Source organism: Gorilla gorilla, chromosome 9, assembly GCF_029281585.2.
Source record: "Gorilla gorilla gorilla isolate KB3781 chromosome 9, NHGRI_mGorGor1-v2.1_pri, whole genome shotgun sequence".
NCBI classification, from domain to species: Eukaryota; Metazoa; Chordata; class Mammalia; order Primates; family Hominidae; genus Gorilla; species Gorilla gorilla.
This window is the reverse complement of record NC_073233.2, coordinates 81675680-81702642: the sequence shown is the minus strand read 5'-3', so window position 1 is coordinate 81702642 and position 26963 is coordinate 81675680. Positions and strand designations below refer to the sequence as shown.

The 26963-nt window shown below is 44.5% G+C and overlaps 1 protein-coding gene across 1 annotated transcript in view; it reads right to left on the bottom strand.

Annotated features, from left to right (window-relative positions):
* MRPL48 (mitochondrial ribosomal protein L48) overlaps positions 1-24019 on the bottom strand; it is a 77318-nt gene extending 53299 nt beyond the window's left edge. Inside the window, exons 1-3 of the mRNA XM_004051787.5 lie at positions 23550-24019; positions 6459-6511; positions 3204-3241 (exon numbers count right to left, since the gene is read on the bottom strand). Of these exons, the coding sequence (XP_004051835.2) occupies positions 3204-3241; positions 6459-6511; positions 23550-23717 (259 nt within the window). The 5' untranslated portion in view covers positions 23718-24019. The remainder of the gene's footprint in view (positions 1-3203; positions 3242-6458; positions 6512-23549) is intronic.
* Positions 24020-26963: the final 2944 nt, after the last annotated feature.

Genomic DNA, 26963 nt, shown 5'->3' with positions numbered 1-26963 from the left:
TTCTGGGTTTATTTGACATATTACTCTTTTACTCTTCTATATTTTTTATATCTCTCAAAATAAAAAGTATAATTAAGAGATAAACAATTTTTTAAAAAACCTTTCCTTCACCCTACATCTCTCTTCAGTTCCTGCCAATATTTTATTGACCCATTCAGTCTCAAACTTTTTTAAAGCATTGTCTACAGTCATTTTTTTTCTAACTCTTGGACTTTCATTCACTTGTCACCTCATGGTTAATTTCCACAACCCATCCACCCCACCTACCTAGACTACCCTCCCTAAGGTCACCAGTGACCTCTAGATTGCTAAAATCCAAGGATACTACCATGTTCATGTTTTTCCTGATCTCTCAGTAGCACAGTTGAAACTGTAACATGGTTGGCCACTCTTTCCTTCTTGAAACGCTCTCCTCTTGCCTGCCATGATACTATACTATCCAGGTTTTCTCCACTATGGTCTCTCTTTCTCAGCTTCATTAGCCTTTCTCCCTCTACCCAGATTTTTAAGGTTGAAATTCCTCAGGGTATGATCCCTGGGTCTCTTCTCCACCTTTTCTCCTTAAGTGATCACATTCATTCCCATGGCTTCAATTAAAACTGACAAAATAATGACTTTCATATTTATAGTTTCAACTCAGACCTAAATTTTTAGCTCAAGATCAGTGTATCCAATGGGCTGCTTAATATATCCTTTGCAGGCACTCCACACTATTACAAAAACCACAGAAAAACAAACACTGCATGTTCTCACTCATAAGTGGGAGTTGAACAATGAGAACACATGGACACAGGGAGGGGAACATCACATACCAGGGCCTGTCGGCGGGTGGGGGGCTAGTGGAGAGATAACATTAGGAGAAATACCTAATGTAGGTGATGGGTTGATGGGTGCAGTAAACCACCAGGGCACGTGTATACCCATGTAACAAAACTGCACGTTCTGCACATGTAACCCAGAACTTAAATTACAATTAAAAAAAAAAAAAAAGAAAGAAAACATCCTTATTTCTTTTTCCTTTTTTGAGTCAGAGTTTCGCTCTTGTTGCCCAGGCTGGAGTGCAATGGCACGATCTCGGCTCACTGCAACCTCTGCCTCCCAAGTTCAAGTGGTTCTCCTGCCTCAGCCTCCCGAGTAGCTGGGATTACAGGCATGCTCCACCACGCCCAGCTAATTTTGTATTTTTAGTAGAGATGGGGTTTCTCCATGTTGGTCAGGCTGGTCTTGAACTCCTGACCTAAGGTGATCCGCCCGTCTCGGCCTCCCAAAGTACTGGGATTACAGGCATGAGCCACTGCGCCTGCCCGAAAATATTCTTATTTCTAAAAACCCAAGCTAAAGTATTCAAGCGTAAGTATCATGATGTCTGATTTTTAAAAAGCTAACATGACAAAATGTTAACAAAAGTTGAATCTAAATAGTGGGTAAAGAAATGTTCATTGTGTTATTCCTAGGGAAAAAATAAGCTTCTAAAACTACTAAATAGCAAGGACTATATCCTCTTAATTTTGTATCACCAGCATCTAACACACAGTCTAGTAAGATACATGTTTGTCAAGAGAATGTATAAATAAAAACAAGCCCATTATTTTGAGATGTTAGGCTTTGGGCCCAGTAGAAATGGTGATTCCCTACACATTGCCGCCATCTTCTAAAATAATTAACGTATGTAAAGCCTCTTCCACACTTCCTTGCACACAGTAGGCACTGAGTAAAAAATGTTAGTTCCCTTCCTTACTTCCATTCCCTTATCTCTGATACTTGTTAGACACATGACAAACGTCATTAAAATCCAACAACTCCATTGAAATTTCTCACATAATAGACAAAGCAAAAATGGCAAGTAATTGGGTTGAAACAGAGATGGAAATCCATTGAGTTAATCAGACTGAATGGACATTCATTTTGGATTAAACAGTGTGAGAAAAGCCCTAGCCTGATGATGGACATACAAGGCAGTTCTGGAATAGTAGCAGTATTAATAATAATAATAATTACAGCTGCTACTTTTTGAGCATTTTATCTTTTTTTTTTTTTTTTTTTTTGAGACGGAGTCTCGCTCTGTCGCCCAGGCTGGAGTGCAGTGGTATGATCTCGGTTTACTGCAACCTCTGCCTCTGGGGTTCAAACAATTCTCCTGCCTCAGCCTCCCGAGTAGCTGGGACTACAGGCATGTGCCACCACGCCCGGCTAATTTGTTGTATTTTTAGTAGAGATGGGGTGTCACTGTGTTAGCCAGGATTGTCTTGATCTGACCTCATGATCCGCCCTCCTAGGCCTCCCAAAGTGCTGGGATTACAGGCGTGAGCCACCGCACCTGGCCAAGCACTTTATATCTTTTGTCTCACTGAATCTTCAAATGGTACACTACAGTTTGTATTATAATTTTCCTCTTTTTTTTAAATTTTTTTAATTTAAGAGACAGGATCTTGCTCTGTCACCCAGGCTGCAGTGCAGTGGCACGGTCATAGCTCACTGTAACCTGGGCTCAAGAGATCCTCCTGCCTTGGCCTCTGGAGTAGGTAGGATCACAAGCCTGTGCCACCACACCCAGTTAATTTTTAAAAAAATTTTTGTAGAGACAGGGTCTCACCATGCTGCACAGCCTTCTCATTATTTTTTTTTTTTTTGAGATGAAGTCTCGCTCTTGTCCCCCAGGCTGGAGTGCAATGGCGTAATCTCAGCTCACTGCAACCTCCGCCTCCCGAGCTCAAGCGATTCTCCTGCTTCAGCCTCCCGAGTAGCTGGGATTACAGGCGCCTGCCACCACGCCCAGCTAATTTTTTGTATTTTTAGTAGAGACAGGGTTTCACCATGTTGGCCAGGCTGGTCTCAAACTCCTGACCTCAGGTGATCCGCCCGCCTCGGCCTCCCAAAGTGCTGGGATTACAGGCGTGAGCCACCGCACCCGGCCTCACAGCCTGCTCATTTTTTAAGGTGAGGAAACCAAGCTACAGAGAAATAGCCAAAGATCAAATAAATATGTAGTACAGTTGGAATCCAAACTTACTGTAGAGCCCTTGCTCTTAGCCACTACTTTATGTTCTCACCCATGGTTCTATTCCATGCTCACATGGAGGGGTGGGGTTTAGTTCAGGCCACTGTTCTCAAAGATATGGTAGGCTTCCTTCTAGGCAAAATTATTATAGAGTGCTAAAGGGTCACTTAAAGCAGGCCAACTACATCAGGTAAAAACTGCTTACCTACAGAATAGATGGGCTTCTCTCCTGAAGTTCTAAACCTAAAAGGAGGGAGAAAGTATGTTCAATACAATTAGAAACCCATATTTTATTTGCATAGTTTGCAAAATTTATATTCTATCACTAAAGATGCATCAATGCTGTTTCCTTACTCCTTCTTTCCTTTCTTCCTTCCACAAACTTTAATAAGCACCTGATGTGTGCCAAAGTGCCACATCCTGAGAATGCAAATATAAGTAAGATGTCTCTATCCATGGTCTAGTTGGGAAAGGTGCTGGTAAACGAATGTGAGCCACAATATAGTATTGATCCAGAACAGAAACGTACAAAATTAAATAGGACACAAAGGAAAGTATGGTCACTTCTACTAGGGAGGTGAAACTATTTTGAGGTGAGTTTTAAAAAACGAAGAAGTGGCCGGGCGCAGCGGCTCACGCCTGTAATCCCAGCACTTTGGGAGGCCGAGGCGGGCAGATGACCTGAGGTCAAGAGTTCGAGACTAGCCTGCCCAATATGGCGAAACCCCGTCTCTACTAAAAATACAAAAAATTACCCGGGTTTGGTGGTGGGCACCTGTAATCCCAGCTAATCGGGAGGCTGAGGCAGGAGAATCACCTGAACTCGGGAGGCGGAGGTTGCAGTAAGCCAAGATCGTGCCACTGCACTCCAGCCTGGGCGACAAGAGCAAAACTCCATCTCAAAAAAAAAAAAGATAATAATACTACAATCTCATGGGACTGAAAATGTATCTTAAACTCTGAGTCAGTTTCCTCTTTTGCAAAATGATATTTATATTTGTCTTGTAGTGTTTTTTGTGAAGATTAGAGATAACGAAAAATAGCTAGTATGGTGCCATAGGAGGTGCTTATCAAATAGTAGTTGACTGATTAAGATGGGATAATAGATTAAGATGGAAGGGGATACTATCACATTTGGGATCAAGAAAAAAAATAAGAAGATGGAAGGGAAATAAAGGGAGAAAGCCCTCAATAAATGTTAAGGACTCAAGAAATCATCCAGGATCATGAGTGCCGAGTAGTTCGGGAAGATATACGATACATTATTTTATATCCTGTGGCTGTCACACAAAAGACACTTGGTGCATATTTGCTGCTGAACAGAGAAATAAACCACCAAATGTATTTCATCACACTTAGAGAAAAACAATGGGGAGCCTGGGCACAGTGGCTCATGCCTGTAATACCAGCACTTTGGGAGGCTGAGGAGCATGGATCACTTGAGGTCAGGAGTTCAAACCTAGCCAGGTCAACATGGTGCAACCCCATCTCTACTAAAAATAGAAAAATTAGCCAGACATGGTGGTGGGCGCCTGTAACCCCAGCTACTCAGGAGGCTGAGGCAGGAGGATTGCTTGAACCTGGATGGTAGAGGTTGCAGTGAACTGAGATAGTGCCACTGCACTCCAGCCTGGGTGAAAGAGATTCTGTCTCAAAAAAATGAAGAAAAAAGAAAAACAATGGAGAGCATTCTATACACAGAACAGTTTAAAAAAAAAAGACAACTTGGATTTGAATCCTAATTCCAACCCAAATTAGCTCCATCATATTAAAACAACAGATTAAACTCTCTGGACCCCAGTTATTTATATAAAATTGAGATAATATCATCTGTTTTACCAGGTCACTATGAAGATCAATTCATTCATTTAACAAATATTTATTAAATGCCTACTATGTGTCAGATACCATCATAGGCCTAGGAATAGGGCAGTATCCCCATGATGCTTATTTTTAAGGGGCAAGGAAAGACAGTTAAACATTTTTATATATAAAAAATGAGTCAGATGGTGACATCTGCTATAAAGAAAAAGCAAAGTATAAAGGAACAGAGATTGATGGAGGGGTGTATATTTTACATAGAGTAGTCAGGGAAGGCCTCTTGGATGGGATGACATTTGGACAGAAACCTGAAAAAAGTACAGGACAAACCATATGGATATCTGAGGAAAGAATATGCACAGATCCTGGGGTGGGAAGGTGCTTAGATTATCAAGGAATAGCAAACCACAGCACAGCTAATGCTGAGTAAGTAGTATAAAATGAGGATACAGATTATGGAAGGTCCTATAGGCCATGGTAAAGATTGCAGGTTTTAGTTTGAGTAAGATAGGATACCACTGGAGAATTTGGAGCAAAGGAGTGATGTGAGCTAACTTGGCTTTAAAAGAATCATTCTTATGTTCATAATGTTAGGTCTCTTTAAAAAAAAAAAAATCACTCTGCTTTACTGTGAAGAATAGAAGACAAAGGTAAACTAGGGAGACCAGTTGGGAGGCAAAGTGATGGTAGTAAAGGCAATGAGAAAATAAGGAGCTGGCCCCTAGTGGTTTAGCATAACAGAAAGCATGAGGCAAAAACTGGAGAAAGAAATGGTTCTAGGTCTGGCACAGTGGCTCATGCCTGTAATCCCCGCACTTTGGGCAGATCACTTGAGCCCAGGAGTTCAAGACCAGCCTGGGCAACATGGCAAAACCCTGTCTCCACAAAAAATACAAAAACAAATGGGGCATGCTAGTCCATGCCTGTAGTCCCAGCTACTTGGGAGGCTGAGGCAGAAGAACCACTTGAGCCTGGGAGGTCAAGGCTACAGTGAGCTGTGATTATGCCACTGCACTCCAGCCTGGGCAACAGAGGTAGACTCTGTCTCAATTAAAAAAAAAAAAAAGGTTCTGTTTATATTTCAAAAGTAAAGCCAACAAGTTTTGCTGAAGAATTAACAGCATCTAGCCGGACGCGGGGGCCCACACCTGTAATCCCAGCAATTTGGGAGGCCGAGGCAGGCAGATCACCTGAGATCTGGAGTTCAAGACCAGCCTGGCCAACATGGTGAAACCCCATCTCTACAAAAATACAAAAATTAGCTGGGCATGATGGCAGGTGATGTAATCCCAGCTACTTGGGAGGCTGAGGTGGGAGAATCATTTGAACCTGGGAGGCAGAGGTTGCAGTGAGCCAAGATCATGCCACTGCACTCCAGCCTGGGTGACAGAGTGAAACTCCATCTCAAAAAGAAAAAAAAAAAAAGAACAGCATCAAAGATTAACTGCAAGTATTTTGGCCTCAGCAACTAGATGAATGGAGATGCTATTAACTGAGAATGGGGAAGGAGCAAGGTGGCAGGGGAGATGCATGATGTGCTTATAGACATGCAAGTAAATATGATGAAAAAATGCTGTGTGAACTATGAAGCCAAAGGCAAATGTTACCTATATTTAATTATTGTTTTTAATATCCTTACCTTAAGAGAGAAAAGGCTTGCTTAAAAATGGTATTGTTCCTCAGGCACAGCACCTACAGCAAAACAGCCATGTTAGGACAATCTTAAGCATTTATAGACCTCCACGTATGTCTTCTCAGAGAGGCAAGAAACCCACAGTACACAAACCAAAAAAGGACAAAAAGGCTCTTATCTAACAAAGAAGCTACCCTACAATTAACACCAAGCATGCAAACAAACCAAGGTCATCATTCTCATTCCACCCACTACAGTAAATGCTCAAAAAACAGAAGTCCCCCTCCCACACTGCTTTTTCACTGTTTACCATTTCCAACTTAATCTATTTTTTTCTAATATCAATCAATAATTACTATGCATCTGCCATGCACAGCATCATGAGAGGGGCTTTATTAAATCTTCTTTAATTCTGAAAAAACTGCAAGACAATTTCGTAAGTAAAGCAACTGAGACCCAGAGAGGTTATATTCCAAAAAATTATACCTAATAAGCTGCTAAGAGGACTGACTTAATGGCCAGGTGCAGTGGCTAATGCCTGTAATCCCAGCACTTTGGGAGGCTGAGGCGGGCGGATCACGAGGTCAGGAGTTCAAGACCAACCTGACCAACATGGTATTGTCTCTACTAAAATTACAAAAATTAGCCGGGCATGGTGGTGCATGCCTGTACTCCCAGCTACTCAGGAGTCTGAGACAGAAGAATCACTTGAACCCAGGAGGCGGAGGTTGCAGTGAGCAGAGATTGCGCCACTGCACTCCAGCCTGGGCCATAGAATAAGATTCCGTCTCAAAAAAAAAAGAGGACTGACTTACTACAAAAGCTATGCCTCTATTATAGTACACTGTCTCTCTCAATAACAGTGATAGGCTGGATGCGGTGGCTCACGCCTATAATCCCAGCACTTTGGGAGGCCAAGGTGGGTGGATCACGAGGTCAGGAGTTCAAGACCAGCCCGGCCAAGATTGTGAAACCACGTCTCTACTAAAAACACAAAAATTAACCAGGCATGGTGGCGGGCATCTGTAATCCCAGCTACTCAGGAGGCTGAGGCAGGAGAATCCCTTGAACCCAGGAGGCGGAGGTTGCAGTGAGCCGAGATCTCGCCGTTGCAGTGAGCCGAGATCTCGCCACTGCAGTCTAACCTGGGCAACAGAGCAAGGCTCTGTCTCAAAAAAAAAATTAAAATATAAAAATAAAATTTAAAAATGACAGTGATAATGATACTTCACAATGGAGGTAAGAACAAAAAAACAAATATAATGATAGCAACTGCAGCCTCGATCTCCTGGACTCAAGCAATTCCCTTGCCTCAGTCTTCCAAACAAACGTCTGTTCTTTTGTTTGTTTGTTTGTTTTACGGGAAAGAAACAAAAAAAAAGTCTGTTCTTAAGGTCCCATAACATAAAGAGAAAATCCTGCCCACTATGGATAACAATTTTAATTCTTTCAACATGGATGTATGAAAAGTCTAGTATGCAAAAACAAGGAAAATCTGAGAAACTATCAGTCAAGAGGAGCCTACGGAAAAGACGACGATTAAATAAAATATAATATCCTGAATGGGATCTGCAACAGAAAAAGGACACTAGAGAAAAAGTAAGGAAATCTGAATAAAGTATGGACATTAGCTAATATACCAATATTGGCTCATTAATTATAAAAAAAAAAAATCACACTAGGCTGGGTGTGGGGGCTCACGCCTGTAATCCCAATACTTGAGGAGGCTGAGGCAGGCAGATCACTTGAGGCCAGGAGTTCAAGACCAGCCTGGCCAACATGGTGAAGCCCCGTCTCTCCCAAAAATACAAAAATTAGCCAGGGGTGGTGGTGCGTGCCTGTAATCCCAGCTACTTGTGAGGAGGCTGAGGCAGGAGAATCGCTTGAACCCGGGAGGCAGAGGTTGCAGTGAGCAGAGATCATACCATTGCACTCCAGTCTGGGCAACAGAGCAAGACTCTGTCTCAAAAAATAAATAAATAAATCACACTAATGTAAAGATAATAGTAATAGGGGAACTTGGGATATACGGGAACTCTGTGTACTGTCTTTGCAAGTTTTCTGTAAATCTAAAACTATTCTAAAATAAAGCTAATTTTTAAAAAGTCTATTATAAGCCACTGGCTTATAATGGCTAATGCCTACAATCCAAGCATTTTGGGAAGCCAAAGTAGGAAGATCACTTGAGCCTAGGATTTTGAGACCAGCCTGGCCAACATAGGAAGACCCTTTCTCTACAAAACAAAAAATTAGCCAGGCGTGGTGGTGCACACCTGTGATCCCAGCTACTCAGGAGGCTGAGGTAGGAGGATCACTTGGACCCAGAGGGCTGAGGCTGCAATGAGCTGTGACTGTGCCATTGCACTCTGGCCTGGGGTGACAGAATGAGACCCTGTCTCAAGTTAAAAAAAAAGAAAAAAAAAAAGCTTATATGCCAACTGCTATGCTGAATGTTAAAGAGAATATAAAAACAAAATGTAACTACAGGGATGAATCTTGAAAACATTATACTAAATAAAAGAAACCAGTCACAAAGGACCAAATATTACATGATTCTATTTCTGTGAAATATCCAGAATAGCGAAATCTATGGAGAAAGGAAGTCAATTAGTGGCTGCCTGGGGCTGGAAGGGCTGGGGAGATGTGGATGACTGCTAAGGGATGTGGAGTTTTTTTTTGGGATGATGTTCTCAAACTGATTGTAGTAATGGTTGTACAATTCTGTGAATATAATAAAAGCTACTGAATTCCACACTTTAAATAGGTGAATTGTAGGTTATGTGAACTATATTTCAATAAAGCTATCAAAAAATGTATGCACAATCTCTGTCCTTCAGGCATTTGGATGGCTGGAGACACAGACATACATTTGTATTAAACAGCTAAGCAATATTGCAGGCATTGTATGAAGTCAAAATAGGTGGTGCAAACAACAAGCACACCTGGCAGGAAATCCAGGGGGAGATGGCTAAGAGAAATCCTTAGCTTTTGCAGAGTTACGGACGTTGCTGAGGATCTGCTCAGTCATGAACCTTCTTCCTAGACAAATGCATATAAGCAAGGATATATAAAGAGTTTGCCTACTACTTCAGGAGATTCACCAAAACTCTTATCATCACCCAAGAACCCCTATGCTAAACCAAGAGATCCTCAGAGCAAGGGTCATGTCACTTTCCTCTCAGGCACATTGTAGACAATCAAGGTTTGTTCTGATGAATAAATGATTAGAAAGAAGTGAATAAATGATAATCATTGCTACCATATATTGAGCACCGACATCTACTTTGTTGAGCACCTACCATGTGTCTAAATCATAATACCTTTACAAGATAAGCATTATTATCACTACTTTACAGTTGAGGAAACAGATTAAGTAACCTACCCAAAGTCACACAACTACTATTGAAGCTAGCATAGGGTCTTGGGTTTCTCTGACACCAAAATCCATAATTTCCCCACTATTCTACACCTTTTCTCACATAAATGAAGATGTTAGTGCTTAGGAAATTAGGAGGCGGAAAGATAAAACTTAAGAAAAGTCTCCCAGAGGATGTAAAACCATGAAGATTGGGAAGGATGTGAATAGACAGAAGAGCAAAATGTGCAGATGATCCCAGAAGCACAATTGAATCAGGTACTAAAAGACTGTAAAGTATGTGTGCAATACACTTAACCTAATATTGGTCAGCATAAAAGACAGAGTAGGAAACTGGGGCCCCAGGAGAGGTCAGGCCAGCTCCCCCAACCACTAGCCATGTACTTTGAAGTTAGATCAGATGACTCTAAAGTCTCTCCAGGGCCGGGATCTATTAACCATGACAAACAATAGAAATGAGAGTGAACAGAATATATTTTTAAATGGGTCACTTCATATAGAAGAGGGACTGGATGGGAAAAAAAGATCAAAATGAGACTGCTTTCTCATTTTAATTGTTCAGATTTCTGAGTCTCTACAATAACCAAGGTTTTAATTATCTAAAAGCCAGGCTTAAGAATTGACAACTTTCGGCCGGGCGCAGTGGCTCACGCCTGTAATCCCAGCACTTTGGGAGGCCGAGGTGGGCGGATCACCTGAGGTCCGGAGTTCGAGACCAGCCTGACCAACATGGAGAAACCCTGTCTCTACTAAAAATACAAAATTAGCCGGGCGTGGTGGCGCATGCCTGTAATCCCAGCTACTCCGGAGGCTGAGGCAGGAGAATGGCTTGAACCTGGGAGGCGGAGGTTGCTGTGAGCCGAGATCATGCCATTGCACTCCAGCCTGGGCAACAAGAGCGAAACTCCATCTCAAAAAAAAAAAAAAGAAAAAGAAAAAAGAGTTGACAACTTTCTGGAAGACATTCAAATTATGGTATGAACTCTCCCTGTCAGCTCTGGGAAATGTGCTTCCTCTCCCCTGCAATGCTTGGCATTATTTATCTGGACAAAAGTAATCTATTTTGGGACTGTATCTACAATTACCCTCTCCTCCCCATCAGCAAATGAAGAGCAGCTCTGGCCCTGCAAGTGGAAGAGGAGGATGGTGACGCCAGCGAATGAATGAATGAGGACACAGATGCTGCACTGGGTAATAAAAATACTCCCATGAGCCAGGAACCAAGCAAGGACTGCACAACTACCAAAAAACTGAAGTCACAGGGCAAAATCTATAGCATGTGAGTAGCTTAAGACATCAGAGTCTGGGGTGGGTGGTGAGAGCAGTGGGTCAGGGGTCTTTGATGCAAGCAACTGAGAGCTGTTTCATGAAAGTAACAGAATATATTTGTGTATTAATAAATATTATTTAAAATAGCATTGTTACTACCATTTATTGAGTCCTATTTGCTAGGCACTTTACGCATACTATTTTTTTTTTAATTTTTTTTTTTTAAGAGACCGGATCTTACCATATTGCCCATGCTGTCTCGAACTCCTGGCCTCAAGCAATCTTCCTGCCTTGGCCTCCCAAAATGCTGGGATTACAGGAGTGAGCCACCAGGCCTGGCCCATATTATTTCAATTAATCGTTACAGCAACCCTCTCTGATGGGGCATTATTGAGATAACTGGCTCTATTTTACACAGGAAAAAAAAGTTTATGTAAATTGCCCAAAGTTATAGGTTTGGTAAGAGAAATTCAAACCCAGGTCTGCCTGAATCCAAAGTCCATCCCTTCTATTCTTCCACACTACCTCTCAAAAAACTGATACCAATTTATACTAATGAAGTTCACAGCTAATGATAATAGCCATTCAAAAATCCTACCATTTACTGAGCACCTGCTATATGCCAAACACCATCTCCTTTAATCCTCACAACCATTCTGTGAGGCATAGTTCTTTGTATTTTCTTTTATATAGATTTAGGGAGTACAAGTGCCATTTTGTTAAATGGATACATTGCTTATTGGTGAAATCTGGGTTTTTAGTGTAACCATTACTCAAATGATGAACATTGTACCCATTAAGTAATTTCTCATCCCTCATCCCCCTCCTGCCTTCCCACCCTTCCAAGTCTCCAGTGCCTATGTTCCACGCCTGTGAAGTAGATATTTCTACCACATTTTATAGTGAGGAAATCAAAGCTCAGAAAAGCAAATTAACATGCCTAATGCACACAACTAATAAGTCATGTTCTAGCTGACCCCACAATCAGAGCTCTCTCTACTACTATATACTATATCCTATACTCCTGTTGCAAAGCAAGTCGGCTATTACATGACAGCTCTTATTTTATTCCAAGATGAACAACACCTTGATCTATATTCCAATTCTTTTGTTTTTGAGACAAGGTCTTACTCTGTCACCCAGGCTGGGGTAAAGTGGCATCATCATGGCTCACTGCAACCTCGACCCCCTAGACTTAAGCCATTCTCCTGCCTCACCCTCCCAAGTAGCTGGGACTACAGATGTGCGCCACTACACTCGGCTAATTTTTTCTTTGTAGAGATGGGGTTTTGCCATGTTGCCCAGGCTCTACATTCCAAAGCTTACAAGGAGTTTACTCTCATCTTAGGCATCCTGGAAAAGCCCAGTCCCTGCCTAAGTTCATTTATCAGAAGCTTCAAATTCTCCTCACTGGCTTTCCACTCTCAGTGCCCACCACTACCTTCCTTTCTTTTCTTTTTTTTTTTTTTTCTTGAGACGGAGTCTTGCACTGTTGCAAGGGCTGGAGTGCAATGGCGCGATCTCAGCTCACTACAACCTCCGCCTCTCAGGTTCAAGCGATTCTCCGGCCTCAGCTTCCTGAGTAGCTGGGATTACAGGTGCCCGTCACCAAACCCGGATAATTTTTTGTATTTTTAGTAGAGACGTGATTTCACTATGTTGGCCAGGCTGGTCTCCAACTCCTGACCTCGTGATCCGCCCACCTCGGCCTCCCAAAGTGCTGGGATTACAGGTGTGAGCCACCACATCCAGCCTCACCATTACCTTTCTCATCTACGCAACCAATACTAGCCTCTCTGTCTATAATGATCCATCTGCTACTTAAATACCTCCCTGGTCAAAACTGAAACATTTTCAGACACTGCTAACTATCTGAATGTTCTCCCACATAGAAAGCCCAAACCCATCTCCCTGTAACTTCTACGGTTTGTGCCTAGTTCCCCACTCTGACATCATACAAAGTAAGTTCAGTTCTTGTTTTTCATACAAGAAGTCAAACCCTTCACGTATTTGAAGGCAATAATCATTGCCTCCAGGTTTTCTCAAGTTCTTTTAAAAATTGTTTTTGTTGGCCGGGCGAGGTGGCTCACATGTGTAATCCCAGCACTTTGGGAGGCTGAGGCGAGCAGATCACCTGAGGTCAGGAGTTTGAAACCAGCCTGGCCAACAGGCTGTATTTTGTATTTTGTAAAAATACAAAAATTAGCCAGGCACAGTGGTGGGCGCCTGTAATCCCAGGTACTCGGGAGACTGAGGCAGGAGAATCACTTGAACCCAGGAGGTGGAGGTTGCAGTGAGCCAAGATTGTGCCACTGCCCTCCAGGGCGACAGAGGGAGACTCCGTCTCAAAAAAAGAAAAAAAAAAAATTGTTTTTGTTTCCAGTCTTTCCTTTAGCCATAACCTTCTAAACATATTTATGTTGATTATCAAAGTCTGCCTTTGGATTGGGTCCTTATGGCTGTTAGGAGCACAAGTTTTATATCCAAACCCAAACACAAATTTGTGTTTGAATATCAGCACTTCCATTTTACTAGCTGTATAGTCCTTGGAAAGTCAGCTGGCCTCACATATTGTTACGGGATTTTTGGAGTGTCATTTTTCTGGCCGGAAAAGTCTGTGGCTGGTGGCATCTTTGCCCGAATTTTGCTCTGGTCCACTGGGCTTGTTTCACCCACTTGTCTTGGCAGGCTGTCCTCCGCTCACACTACCAGCCTGGGTCCCAAGCCTGCCAAGGGCAAGTCAGGCATAGGCTGGTGAGGGGTATGTGAGTGAGCATGGGGTCTGGCCAATGTGCACAGTCAGACATGCCGGCTGCTGCAGCAGGGCGGGCAGCTCCAGGTGCTGGCACAGGCACTGGCTCTCTGCGAGGCCGGACCAGGTGCACCACAAGCAGCTTTCACAGCTGGCACTGGGGAACACGTGGCGCTCAGAAGCTTGGAGATGCCAGCAACCACAGAGCTCCAAGGAGGGAGTCACAGCCCTGGCTCAGGGAGCTCCCAGGTCTGGGCTCCCTGAAGGGCTGCAGCTCTTATTTCCTTCTCTTCACCCACAACCTGGTGAAAAAGGGGCACATCTCAGCCCTGTTTCTGTTGCAGCTCTTTTAGCCCTGCCATTAAACGGGTCCCAAGTTCTTGTCCTGCAACCAGAACAAATGGGGTATGCAGACAAGCGGAGGGTGAGCAAGACAAAGAAGAGCTTTACTGAGTGGCAGAATAGCTCAGAGGAGGACCTTGGAGTGGGCAGCTCCTCTCTGCAGGCAGGTCGTCTGAATGTCTTCCCAGCTCTCAGCAGAGAAGGCTCTAGAGTGGATAGCTCCTCTCTGCAGCCGGTTGTCCCGATGTCTGCTCAGCTCTGGCTGAGCCCAAGGTTGGTTGGTTTGCTTTTTTTTGAGACAGTCTCACTCTTTTCACCCAGGCTGGAGTGCAATGGTGTGATCTCACTGCAACCTCTGTCTCCTGGGTTCAAGGGATTCTCCTGCCTCGACCTCCTAAGTAGCTGGGATTACAGGTGCCCACCACCACGCTCGGCTAATTTTTTTTTATTTTTAGTACAGATGGGGTCTCACCATGTCGGCCAGGTTGGTCTCAAACTCCTGACCTCAGGTGATCTGCCTGCCTTAGCCTCCCAAAGTGCTGGGATTACAGGCATGAGCCACTACACCCAGACCCAAAGTTTTTATGAGCCTCAGAGGGAAGGAAGTACATGTTGATTTGTCCATGGGTGGCCATGGGCAGGCCTGGAAAAGGTACCGTTAAGTTCCCACTCCTGTCCACGGGACTGGCAGCCCAGCCCCAGACTTCAGGCACTCCCTGGCCTGAAGGTGGGGTCTCACTGGGAACCTGCCCCCTTATGCCCAGGAAGCTGTCTGCCTCCCACTGCCATTCATAGTGCCCTGTAGGTGCCAAGGGGCACGGGCAGGCCACTGCTGAGCTGCCTTCAGCCCCGCTTTGGCTTCCCTCCTATGCCTGTTGGTGCCCAAAGTCCAGAGGGGGCCAAAGAGGCAAGAGGCTGGCGTGTCAGCACTGCCCCGAATGTGTGTACACCTGGCCAAGCTGCGACAGTACCTGGGCTTGGCCCCAGCTTTGCTCCAAGATCAGAGCTGGTGCCGACAGCAGGGAGAAGCCAGGCAGCAGAAGCAGACACCCCTGAGCCTGCGAGGGCTGGGGCAGCCTTCCTGGGCCCCACAACTCGAGTGCACAGATGCCTGGGTCCGCAGTCACGGTTTGGGCGGCCGTAACTGCACTCGGAAGAGCGGGGCTCCTGCTTGCTCCGTGGAGCAGGAGGCCTAGATCCACAGCCATGACTTGGGCACCGCCCCAACTCGGAAGGGGCAGGGCTCCCACTTGTCCCTGGCTCTGACTGGCTCTGGCCACGCCTCCCTGCTGCAGCCAGAGTGATGGCAGCGGCCAATCCAGATGGTCCACTGCTGCCATCAATATTACACGATTTCATTTATATGAAATGACTAGAATAGACAAATCACAGGACGGAAAGATGATTAGTGGGTGCTAAGGGCTGGGAGATGGCAGTATGGGGAGTGACTACTTATGGGTAAGGAGTTTCCTTTTGGGATGGTAAAAATGTTCAGGAATTAAATAGTGGTAACAGTTGTACAACTTTGTGAATATACTAAAAACCATTATCTACTTTGAAAGTGAATAGGCCGGGTGCGGTGGCTCAAGCCTGTAATCCCAGCACTTTGGGAGGCTGAGGCGGGTGGATCACGAGGTCAGGAGATCGAGACCATCCTGGCTAACACAGTGAAACCCCATCTCTACTAAAAAAAAAAAAAAAAAAAATTAGCTGGGCGTGGTGGCGGGTGCCTGCAGTCCCAGCTACTGGGGAGGCTGAGGCAAGAGAATGGCGTGAACCCGGGAGGCGGGGCTTGCAGTGAGCGGAGATCGCGCCACTGTACTCCAGCCTGGGTGACAGAGACTCGGTCTCAAAAAAAAAAGAGTGAATATTATAATAAATGAATTATATTTTTTAATTATTAAAAAAGAGTCACAGGAAAACTTATGACTGCTCAGACTTGCTTGGATCCTGCTGTTATACTTAAAAAAAAAAAATTCAGAGATGAAGTCCAGGTGCAGTGGCTCACGCCTGTAATCCCAGCACTTTGGGAGGCGGAGGCAGGTGGATCACCTAAGGCCAGGTGTTCGAGACCAGCCTAGCCAACATGGTGAAACCCTGTCTCTACTAAAAATACAAAAATTAGCCGGGCATGAGGCCAGGTGCAGTGGCTCACACCTGTAATCCCAGCACTTTGGAAAGCCGAGGCGGGCGGACTGGCTGAGCTCAGGAGTTCAAAACCAGCCTGGGCAACAGGGTGAGACCCCGTCTCTACTAAAAAAATACAAAAAAATTAGCCGGGTGTGGTGTTGGGTGCCTGTAGTCCCAGCTACTTTGGGAGGCTGAGGCAGGAGAACTGCTTGAACCCAGAAGGCGGAGGTTTCAGTGAGCTGAGGTCACACTATTGCACTCCAGCCTGGGCGATGGAGCAAGACTCCGTCTCCAAAAAAAAAAAAAAAAATTAGCCGGGCATGGTGGTGCATGCCTGTTATCCCAGCTACTCAGGAGGTCGAGGCAGGAGAATCGCTTGAACCCGGGAGGCGGAGGTTGTGGTGAGCCGAGATCATGCCACTGCACTCCAGCCTGGGCAACAGAGCAAGACTCCAACTCGAAAAAAAAAAAAAAAGAAAAGAAGTAAATACTTGCCCTCATAACACAAGTGCTGGATGATACTTCTAAGCCAGAGCTGAGCTCCATTAAACTCAATTCCCTAACTAGATTCTCTCGAACTTAACCCAATTTTACAATCTTGTGGTCACCATCTAAAATGTTTGTTTGTTTGTCTGACCTGATTTAATTTTTTTTTTTTTTTCCAGAGATGGAGTTTCACTCTTGTTGCCCAGGCTGGAATGCAATAGCACGATCTTGGCTCACCGCAACCTCCTCCTCCCACATTCAAGTGATTCTCCTGCCTCAACCTCCCGAGTAGCTGGGATTACACACATGCGCCACCACGCCCAGCTAATTTTGTATTTTTAGTAGAGATGAGGTTTCTCCATGTTGGTCAGGCTGGTCTCAAATTCCCAACCTCAGGAGATCCCGCTGCCTCAGCCTCCCAAAGTGCTGGGAGTACAGGCGTGAGCCACTACGCCCGGCCTTGATTTATTTAATTTTATTTATTTATTCAGAGACAGATAGTTTAGATAGACAGATAGATAGATAGATAGATAGATAGATAGATAGATAGACAGATAGATAGATAGATAGATACAGGGTCTCACTGTGTTACCCAGGCTGGAGTGCTGTGGGGTGATCACAGAGCTCGCTGCAGCCTTGGCCTCCCGGGCTCAACTGATCCTCCCACCTCAGCCTCCCGAGTAGCTGGGACTAAAGGAACATGCCACCACACCTGGCTAACTTTTGTATTTTTTGTCGAAACAAGGTTTCGGGCCGGGTGTGGTGGCTCACGCCTGTAATCCCAGCTCTCAGGGAGGCAAGAGGTGGGAGGATAGCTTGAGCCCAGGAGTTTGAGACCTGCCTGGGCAATATAGGGAGACCCTGTTCTCCAGAAAAAGGAAAAAAAAAAAAAAACACGAAACAAGGTTTCGCCATGTTGCGCAGACTGGTCTCAAACTCCTGAGCTCAAGCAATCCACCCACTGCAGCTTTTCAAAGTGTTGGGATTATAGGCATGAGCCACCATGCCCAAATATAAATTCAATCCCTTACCTCAATTCTCACTCCCATACTACTTCTCTGCATACTCTCCCTTAATCTACACCCCAGTGCTTCTCTCCCTCCCAACTTCCTCTAGGAGTTCCTCTGGAACTCCAAGTGTTCTCATTTCAGAACCTTTACACATGTTCTTCTCCTTATCTGGAATATATTTTCTCTAAATCCTACCTACTCTTTAAATCTTAGTAGTCACGCAACGTCCTCAAGAAAACTTTTGTGACTGCTCAGACTTGCTTGGATCCTTCTGTTACACAGTCATATAGCACCCTGAATCTTTCATTTGCAGCATTTATCATAGTCAGTTAAGTAGTTATAAGTTTAATTAGTCCATCTGTTAATAAGCACCATGGCCAGGCGCAGTGGCTCACGCCTATAATCCCAGCACTTTGGGAGGCCAAGGTGGGCAGATCACCTGAGGTCGGGAGTTCAAGACCAGCCTGACCAACATGGAGAAACCCCATCTCTACTAAAAATACAAAATTAGATGGGCGTGGTAGTGCATGCCTGTTATCCCAGCTACTTAGAAGGCTGAGGCAGGAGAATCACTTGAACCCGGGAGGCAGAGGTTGTAGTGAGCTGAGATCGCACCATTGCACTCCCTCCTGGGCAACAAGAGCAAAACTCCATCTCAAAATAAATAAATAAATACATAAGCACCATGAAGACAGGAACCTGCTACATCCCAGCATCTAGCATACACTCTGGCACACAGCAAGTGCCCAATAAATATCTGCTGATCAAATTAGTAAATCCCTCTAAACCTCATTTCCTTATCTCTGAAGAGTTTATAAAAATATTTACTTCATAGACTTGTTGACATGATTAAATTAGATAACACATGAACAGGGCTAACAAGTACAAGCTGCATTATTAATGGTCAAACTGGTAACAATGATGATAATGGTGGTGGTAATTGTTTGATTCCTCATTTGTGAAACACTATGTACCTTAGGGTGTGACAGGTGCTGAAGATAAAACCATTAACAAAATAGAAAAGCTCCTCCAGGGCCTGTGGTCTAGTGGTGACCAGGAAATAGCCAACTTCTTGATTATTCTGAGCTTTTGGACTTCCTGCCCTTCTAGGTACTCTAAAATGTGTGTACTACTAGTTCATGTCTTTTAATGTCCTCCTAATTCTTGTCTATTGAATGTATTTGGAGGACATTTTGTTCATATGAACTCTGTTCCACTTTAGCCTTCAAATGCTGAAATGTGAAAACATCTTATCTCTGAGATCAGTTCCCAAGGATGTTCCTTCTGGGCTGACATATTAGACATAACTTGGCATACCATTAGTGATCACAGAGTCTCCCCTAACCATACCCTTGTGGTTCAGGGGTAAGGTAATCCCTGAGAAAATAGTGGTTATCTCAGAGTGAGTGGCATCTAGACCTGAGCATGACACTCCAGAGCCATTCATTTTCTGTGCAAAATAACTGCAGGTGATTCAATACTCATTTCCTTGGTGCATTCTAACTTCCCTAGATACCATCCTGCCATCGTGATCATCAGTACACTGATCTGATAAATATCAGCATGAATGCCTTATCTGGTTCCACCCTGCTGAACTCCTTCTGTTGACCCAAAGAGGTACTGGCTCTATCCAGTTTTATTCTAGCAAAGCTGGGCTTCTCACTCATCTAAAATTTGAGATGAAGTTAGGCACAGAAGAGCATGTCTGTTATCCCAGCAACCCAGGAGGCTGAAGTGGGAGGATCACTTGAGCTCAGAAGTTAAAGACCAGCCTGGGCAACATAGTGAGACAGTGTCTCAAAAATAAAATAAAATTTGAGATTATCTGCAGCCAGAAACTTCTTAGGGCCCCAAGGAAAGAGCACTGAATTAAGAGTTAGAAGTTCTAGTCCCAGCTCTACCATGTACTTACCATGTAATATCAACATTTGTTTGTTCATTTATTCATTCGACATTTACCAGGTACCTACTTTAGGCCAAATACACTATAGGGTGGGTGCATATAGACAAGAATACAGTTGCAACCTGGCACAGTGGCTCATGCCTGTTATCCTAGCACTTTGGGAGGCCGAGGCGGGCAGATCACTTGAGTCCAGGAGTTTGAGACCAGCTTGGGTAACATGGTAAAACCCCATCTCTACAAAAAAATACAAAAAATTAGCCAGGCACGGTGGCACGTGCCTGTAATCCCAGCTACTCAGGAGGCTAAGGCGAGAGGATCGCTTGAGCCCAGGAGGCAGAGGTTGCAGTGAACTGAGATCACTCCACTGCACTCCTGCCTGGGTGACAGAGTGAGACCCTGTCTCAAAACAAAATTTTAAAAAAAAGAAAATATAGTTGCATACCCACAAAACTTCTAATGAAGAAAGCAGATGCGCAAATTATTTATTATCCTATGTTAGATCAGTATAATGGGGTGTATGGGTTACAAAGAAGGAAAGGTCTGACACATAGGAAAGCCAGGAAAGGTTTTCATCCTGCATTTCACAGATGAGGAAAATCAAGAATATTATCATATTAGGGAGATGTAAAATACTCAGAAAAGAAAAAGCAGCGGGCCAGGCATGGTGGCACACGCCTGTAATCCCAGCACTTTGAGAGGCTGACACAGGCAGATTGCTTGAGCCCAGGAGTTCCAGACCAGCCTGGGCAAAATGGCGAAACCCTGTCTCTACAAAAAATACAAAAATTAGCCAGGCCTGGTGGCAGGTGCCTGTAGTCCCAGCAACTCAGGAGGCTGAGGTGGGAGAATCACCTGAGCCCGGGATATCGGGGCTGCAGTGAACCAAGATTGTGCTACTGCACTACAGCCTGGGCAACAAAGTGAGACCCTGTCTCAAAAAAAAAAAAAAAAAAAAGAACAGAAAAGGCAGTGGGATCTTAGGAGGGGTACAACTAATAATCTAGGTTTCGTCCAGGAGTGGTGGCTTATATCTGTAATCCCAGAACTTTGGGAGGCCAAGGGGGAGGACTGCTTGAAGCCAGGAGTTCGAGACTAGCCTGGGCTACAAAGCAAGACCCCATCTCTACTAAAAATAAAAAAATTAGCTGAGCGGCCAGGCGCGGTGGCTCAAGCCTGTAATCCCAGCACTTTGGGAGGCCAAGGCGGGCAGATCATGAGGTCAGGAGATCGAGACCATCCTGGCTAACACGGTGAAACCCCGTCTCTACTAAAAATACAAAAAATTAGCCAGGTGTGGTGGCGGGCGCCCGTAGCCCCAGCTACTCCAGAGGCTGAGGCAGAAGAATGGCGTGAACCCGGGAGGCGGAGCTTGCAGTGAGCTGAGGTCGGGCCACTGCACTCCAGCCTGGGTGACAAAGCGAGACTCTGTCTCAAAAAAAAAAAAAAAAAAAAAAAAAGGCCAGGTGCGGTGGCTCACACCTGTAATCCCAACACTTTGGGAGGCTGAGGTGGGCGGATCCGGATCACGAGGTCGGGAGATGGAGACCATCCTGGCTAACACGGTGAAAGCCCGTCTCTATGAAAAATACAAAAAATTAGCCAGGCATGGTGGTGGGCACCTGTAGGCCCAGCTACTCAGGAGGCTGAGGCAGGAGAATGGCATGAACCCGGGAGGTGGAGCTTGCAGTGAGCCGAGATCGCGCCACTGCACTCCAGCCTGGGCGACAGAGCGAGACTCTGTCTCAAAAAAAAAAAAAAAAAAATTAGCTGAGCATGGTGGTGTACACCTGTAATCCCCACTGCTCATGAGGCTGAGTGAAAAGAATCACTTGAACCCAGGAGTTCAAGGATTTAGTAAACTATGATTGCACCATTGCACTCTAGCCTGGGTGACAAAGTGAGACCCTGTCTCTAAACAAAAACAAAGCCTAGGTTCCAGTCATTCATTCAAGGCATCAGTATGACATTAAAGTCTCTATTATATACCAGTCATGAGGCTTCCATTTCCTCATCTGTTGCATCTGCCAGGATTATCTCGTGATATTGTGAAGATCAAATGAAATTATGTAAATGAAAATTTATTAACTATAGAACAATATCAATATTATTATTTGCATCATCCTTCCTTCCTTACAAAATATTCCTATTTACATTATTCTCTATAGTCTCTACAATTCCATGTGGTGGGCATCATCTGCATTTTACAGATAGGAAACAGAAGCAGTAAAGTTAAATAACTTGCCCAAGGTCATAACAAGAGACAGAACTGTCTGACACAAATCCCATGACCTTCCTTATAAATGTAAAGTATTAACTAACACTTTGAGACAGACTTACATTTGGCAAATAATGACGAGGTTAGTTGACTAAAGCAACTAAGGAGTCGGGAAGAGAACAGTGGCATCAGACGTCGAGAGGCCTTATATACGTCAGATGCTGGCCTTAATGACAGATTTCCATGGGCTCTTTTCCAGGAGTTCCAGACCAGCCTGAGCAACATGGTGAAACATGGAGAACCGAATGGTTGGAAATAGTATTCCTTGAAAAATAATCCCTCCCTTTTAGCACTTCTTGGAACCAAGGCAAATCAAGGAGTGTAGTCACCAGTGTGACCATCTTTAACAATGGAATTTTGAAACTTTCTGATTTTTTTTTTCTATTATCTTGGCACCATATTTGGCCAAATTCTTACAAACTGGCTAAGGTGAACAAGTGAATTGTTTCATAAAGGATGAAGTGAGGCGTGGGCCCTTACACATTCAAGGGCAGCCCCAAGGTAACCACAGGTAGACCCATGAGCTGCAACGACCATGCTGACCTATGAATCATGGAAATATAGTTTCCACAATTAATGCCTAAAACAAAATTTTAATATAAATTGCTAAAATGAGTCATTAATCTAAGCAGCATGATACAATTGAAAGAGCACAAATGAAATCTGTTAAATCTGTTAAGGGAACGGGAGAAAGCCCAGGAACACATTTATAGTGGTTCATACGGTTTTATGACAGTCACTTAAATAAGGTTTTGGAAACGAAAATGTTGTTAATTATTGCAGGGCGCGGTGGCTCACGCCTGTAATCCCGGCACTTTGGGAGGCTGAGGCGAGCAGATAACGTGGTCAGGAGTTCGAGACCAGCCTGGCCAACATAGTGAAACCCCGTCTCTACCAAAAATACAAAAATTAGCCCGGCATGGTGTCCCGCGCCTGTAGTCCCAGCTACTGAGGAGGCTGAGGCAGGAGAATCGCTTGAACCCGGAAGGCGAAGGTTGTGGTGAGCCGGGATCGCACCACTGCACTCTAGCCTGGGCAACAGAGCGAAATCCGTCAAAAAAAAAAAAAAAAAAAGAAAGAAAAGAACGAAAACTTAGTTTATTACTGCTGTTTCCTTATTACCAGGTAGCTTCACAACCTCATCAGTTCAGCAAGTCAAAACTGCATTCTTAGAAAAAATTCTGGAAGTTGCTAACTGAATGCAAATATAAAATGACCTGCCCAAGGTCACACAGTTAATCGGGACCGTATCCTGGTGTCGTGATTCCCATCGCAGAGCTCTCCCTTTTCCAGAAACTGGGTGGAGAGAGTGGCATGTGGTGTGGGCGTGGCACGGGTCGGCTCGGCAGAGTTCGCCCCGGGTGGAAAGGAATCTGCTCAGCCCCTTCAACGCCAGGCAGCCGCATGTGCTGCTGGGAAGGACCTTGGGCGCCCCAGTGTCTCATCCCCGGATGTCCGCGCGCCGCCACCTCCCCGCTCTGCACCCTCCGCCATCTCCCCTCTCTGCACCGTCCGCCATCTCCCCGCGCCCCGCGTGCGTGGAATCTACGTTACCTTTTCCAAGGTTCCGCTCATCCTTTGCTGCTGCGCGGCCTCTAGCTGTGCAAACCGAAGACCCGACCCTGCAGCCGCGTTCCCAGGGCGTCTGAAAACACTGACGGAACGGCCTTGACCAGGTGCAGCAGCAATATCCCACCGAGACTCACTCAACTTCCACATCATTTTAGTTCCGGAAGCTTCTGAAATTCAGAGTCTAGAAATTCTCCTGCTTTCCATCCTCACTCAGGTTGTCACATTCACTGCTGTTTCTCCAGGCAGAATTAATTACCATCTCTGTGTTACCCCAGTACTTAGCACACAATTCTGATTTTTCGCTTACAATATTATACACTAATGATTTGTTACCACCTCTTCTCTGTATTTGAAAGTTCTTAAAAAACTGAGATCCTGTCTGATTAATTCCTTTCAGCGTCTAGCACAGATCTGACTTTTTTGTTTGTTTGAGACGGAGTCTCGCTCTGTTGCGCAGGCTGGAGTGTAGTGGCAGGATCTCAGCTCACTGCCACCTCCGCCTCTCGGGTTCAAGCAATTCTCCTGTCTCCAAGTAGCTGGGATTACAGGTGCCCGCCACCACGCCCGCCTAATTTTTATATTTTTACTAGAAATGAAGTTTCTCCATGTTTGTCAGGCTGATCTTGAACTCCCGACCTCAGGTGATCCGCCCGCCTCGGCCTCCTAAAGTGCTGGGATTACAAGCGTGAGCCACCAGGCCCGGCCAATCATCTCTTAAATTGAGTTTAGAAGTCAGATTTCCACGTCCTGTGCTAGATACTGGAAAAAATTAGTTAGGATCTCAGTCCTTGAGGAACTCAATCAAAATAATAGCAAAAAATAATTAGTATCTAGTAACAAATAATTAGTATCTAGTATGGTAAGTGAAATACCAGAATTGTGTGCAAAGTACTGAGGTAACACAGATACGACAATTAATTATGCTTGGAAATATAATGGACCAGCCATACCTCCTCCAGTACAGTGATTGATTATTGCCTAATAAATGCTATTGGGGTTTTAGAAGTGAAATTTTAAATAAGAAAAAAAATCAATCAAATGCTAGTATGTGCCAAGTCGGTTCTTTATGGGTGTATGGATTCATTCAGTCTTTCCAATAACCCTATGAGGCTGAGGATCATTATATCCATTTCACAGATGAGGAACAGAGACAGGAAGAAGGTACCTAGTTAACATAATGTTATATAAGTGGTGAGCTGTTTCATTTCCGTGCCTGTGCTTCATCTGTTTTATGGGACTGTGACTATAGGTTTGCAAAAGGGCAGGTTGGCAGCCAGAGAGTTTCTTTCCTTGTCTAGTCCAGGTAAATACAATCTAATAAGATACATGGCCGGGTGCGGTGGCTCATGCCTGTAATCCCAGCACTTTGGGAGGCCGAGGCAGGCGGATCACAAGGTTGGGAGTTTGAGACCAGCCTGACCAAAACGGTGAAACTCCGTCTCTACTAAAAATACAAAAATTAGCTGGGCGTAGTGGTGCATGCCTGTAATTCCAGCTACTCAGGAGCCCGAGGCAGGAGAATCGCTTGAACCCGGGAGGCAGAGCTTGCAGTGAGCCGAGATGGCGCCATTGCACTCCAGCCTGGGCGACAGAACAAAACTCCATCCCAAAAAAAAAAAAAGATACAAATCCATCTTTGCATTAATACACTCTCTGGGGTAGGTAAGGTGAAGAGAAAGGGAAAAAGAAGGAAGAAGGAGACGGTTAGTCCTTTGTACGAAGATATAAGGATTCCCAAAATAACTAGAATTTTTTTTTTGGCCGGGTGTACTGGCTCACTCCTGTAATCCCAGCACTTTGGGAGGCCGAGGCGGGCAGATCACGAGGTCAGGAGATCGAGACCATGCTGGCTAACACGGTGAAACCCCATCTCCACTAAAAATACAAAAAATTAGCTGGGCGTGGTGATGGGCGCCTGTAGTCCCAGCTACTCGGGAGGCTGAAGCAGGAGAATGGTGTGAACCCGGGAGGCAGAGCTTGCATTGAGCCGAGATCGGGCCACTGCACTCCAGCCTGGGCGACAGAGCGAGACTCTGTCTCGAAAAAAAAAAAAAAAAAATCTAATCCCCATCTACCTATCTAGCCTTATTTCCAGCCTTTTTTTTTTTTGAGACAGAGTCTTGCTCTGTCACCCAAGCTGAAGTGCAGTGATGTGATCTTGCTCACTGCAACCTCAAGCTCCTGGGCTCAAGTGATCCTCTCACCTCAGCTTCCCAAGTAGCTGGGACTATAGGCACATACCATTGTGCCCAGCTAATTATTTTTATTTTTATTTTTGTACAGATGGGGTCTCACTTTGTTACTCAGGCTGGTCTTGAACTCCTGGCCTCAAACAATCCTCCCACCTCAGCCTCCCAAAGTGTTGGGATTACAGGTGTGAGCCACTGAGCCTGGCTGGCCTTTCCACCCTTTTCAACACATATATTACTCCATAGCCAATATTAAATCCTGTAATTCTCCAATCATGATATTCTCTATCACACCTCCCTGCCTTTGCTCCTACAATATTTCTGTTGACCTTTCTTTATTCATTCACCTGGAAAACTCCTACTCTTCTTTCCAGACACAAGTCAAATGTTACCTTTCCTGTGTAGCCATTTCCAACCACTCCACGGAAATAATGTGGTCCTTTCTCTGCACTTCCACAGCTCATTTCTTATGCTCTCAACACAATGTATTGTAACTATTTGTTCACTTATGTATCTTCTCCACTAGATCTCCACTGGATTCACTAGAGCACTTTTAAAGGAATATTGTTCATTTTTCTTTCTATCCTCAGCATTTGGCACAGGTCATAGAACATAATGAAGCTCCAACAAATGTTGAATGAAATAATGAATGTGCGAATATTTTTAAAGTTCCTAGAAGTAAATATAGATTTTAGATTTTTATAAGATCTTGCATCACAAAAAAAGCATTGAGTACTTTGCCTTTCTGGTTTTATTTTTACAAGCTAACCTTCCTTTAAAGCTTAAAAAAAAAAACAAAAAAACCTGTCCTGGTTCTCAGCACAGCCACATCAGAGAATGCCTTAGGGAGCAAGAGAATAAAGGGAGGCCCTTTAGAAAGACTATGTTTGATCTCTGGTTAAACTTCCTTTAAAGTAATAATTCCATGATCACCTATTATAAAAAGTTTCCCATAGTGCCAAAAGTTCTAATCTATGGCTTAAGTGGAAATACATACCTTAAGCTACCTCAAACTGAAAACTATTTTAGCTTCAGTGGAACTTTTCTGCTTCTATTTTTTGGTATGATTTTGGTACAAAGAAAATCATACTTAAAAGAAAAAATGTAAAAGGCCAGAGGTGGAAGAGGACTGGCTACCTAGGAAAAGCCAGAAAGAGATGGTGCTGACTCCCCAGCCCGAACTTTACCAGGAATTTTCTCCTTGTGC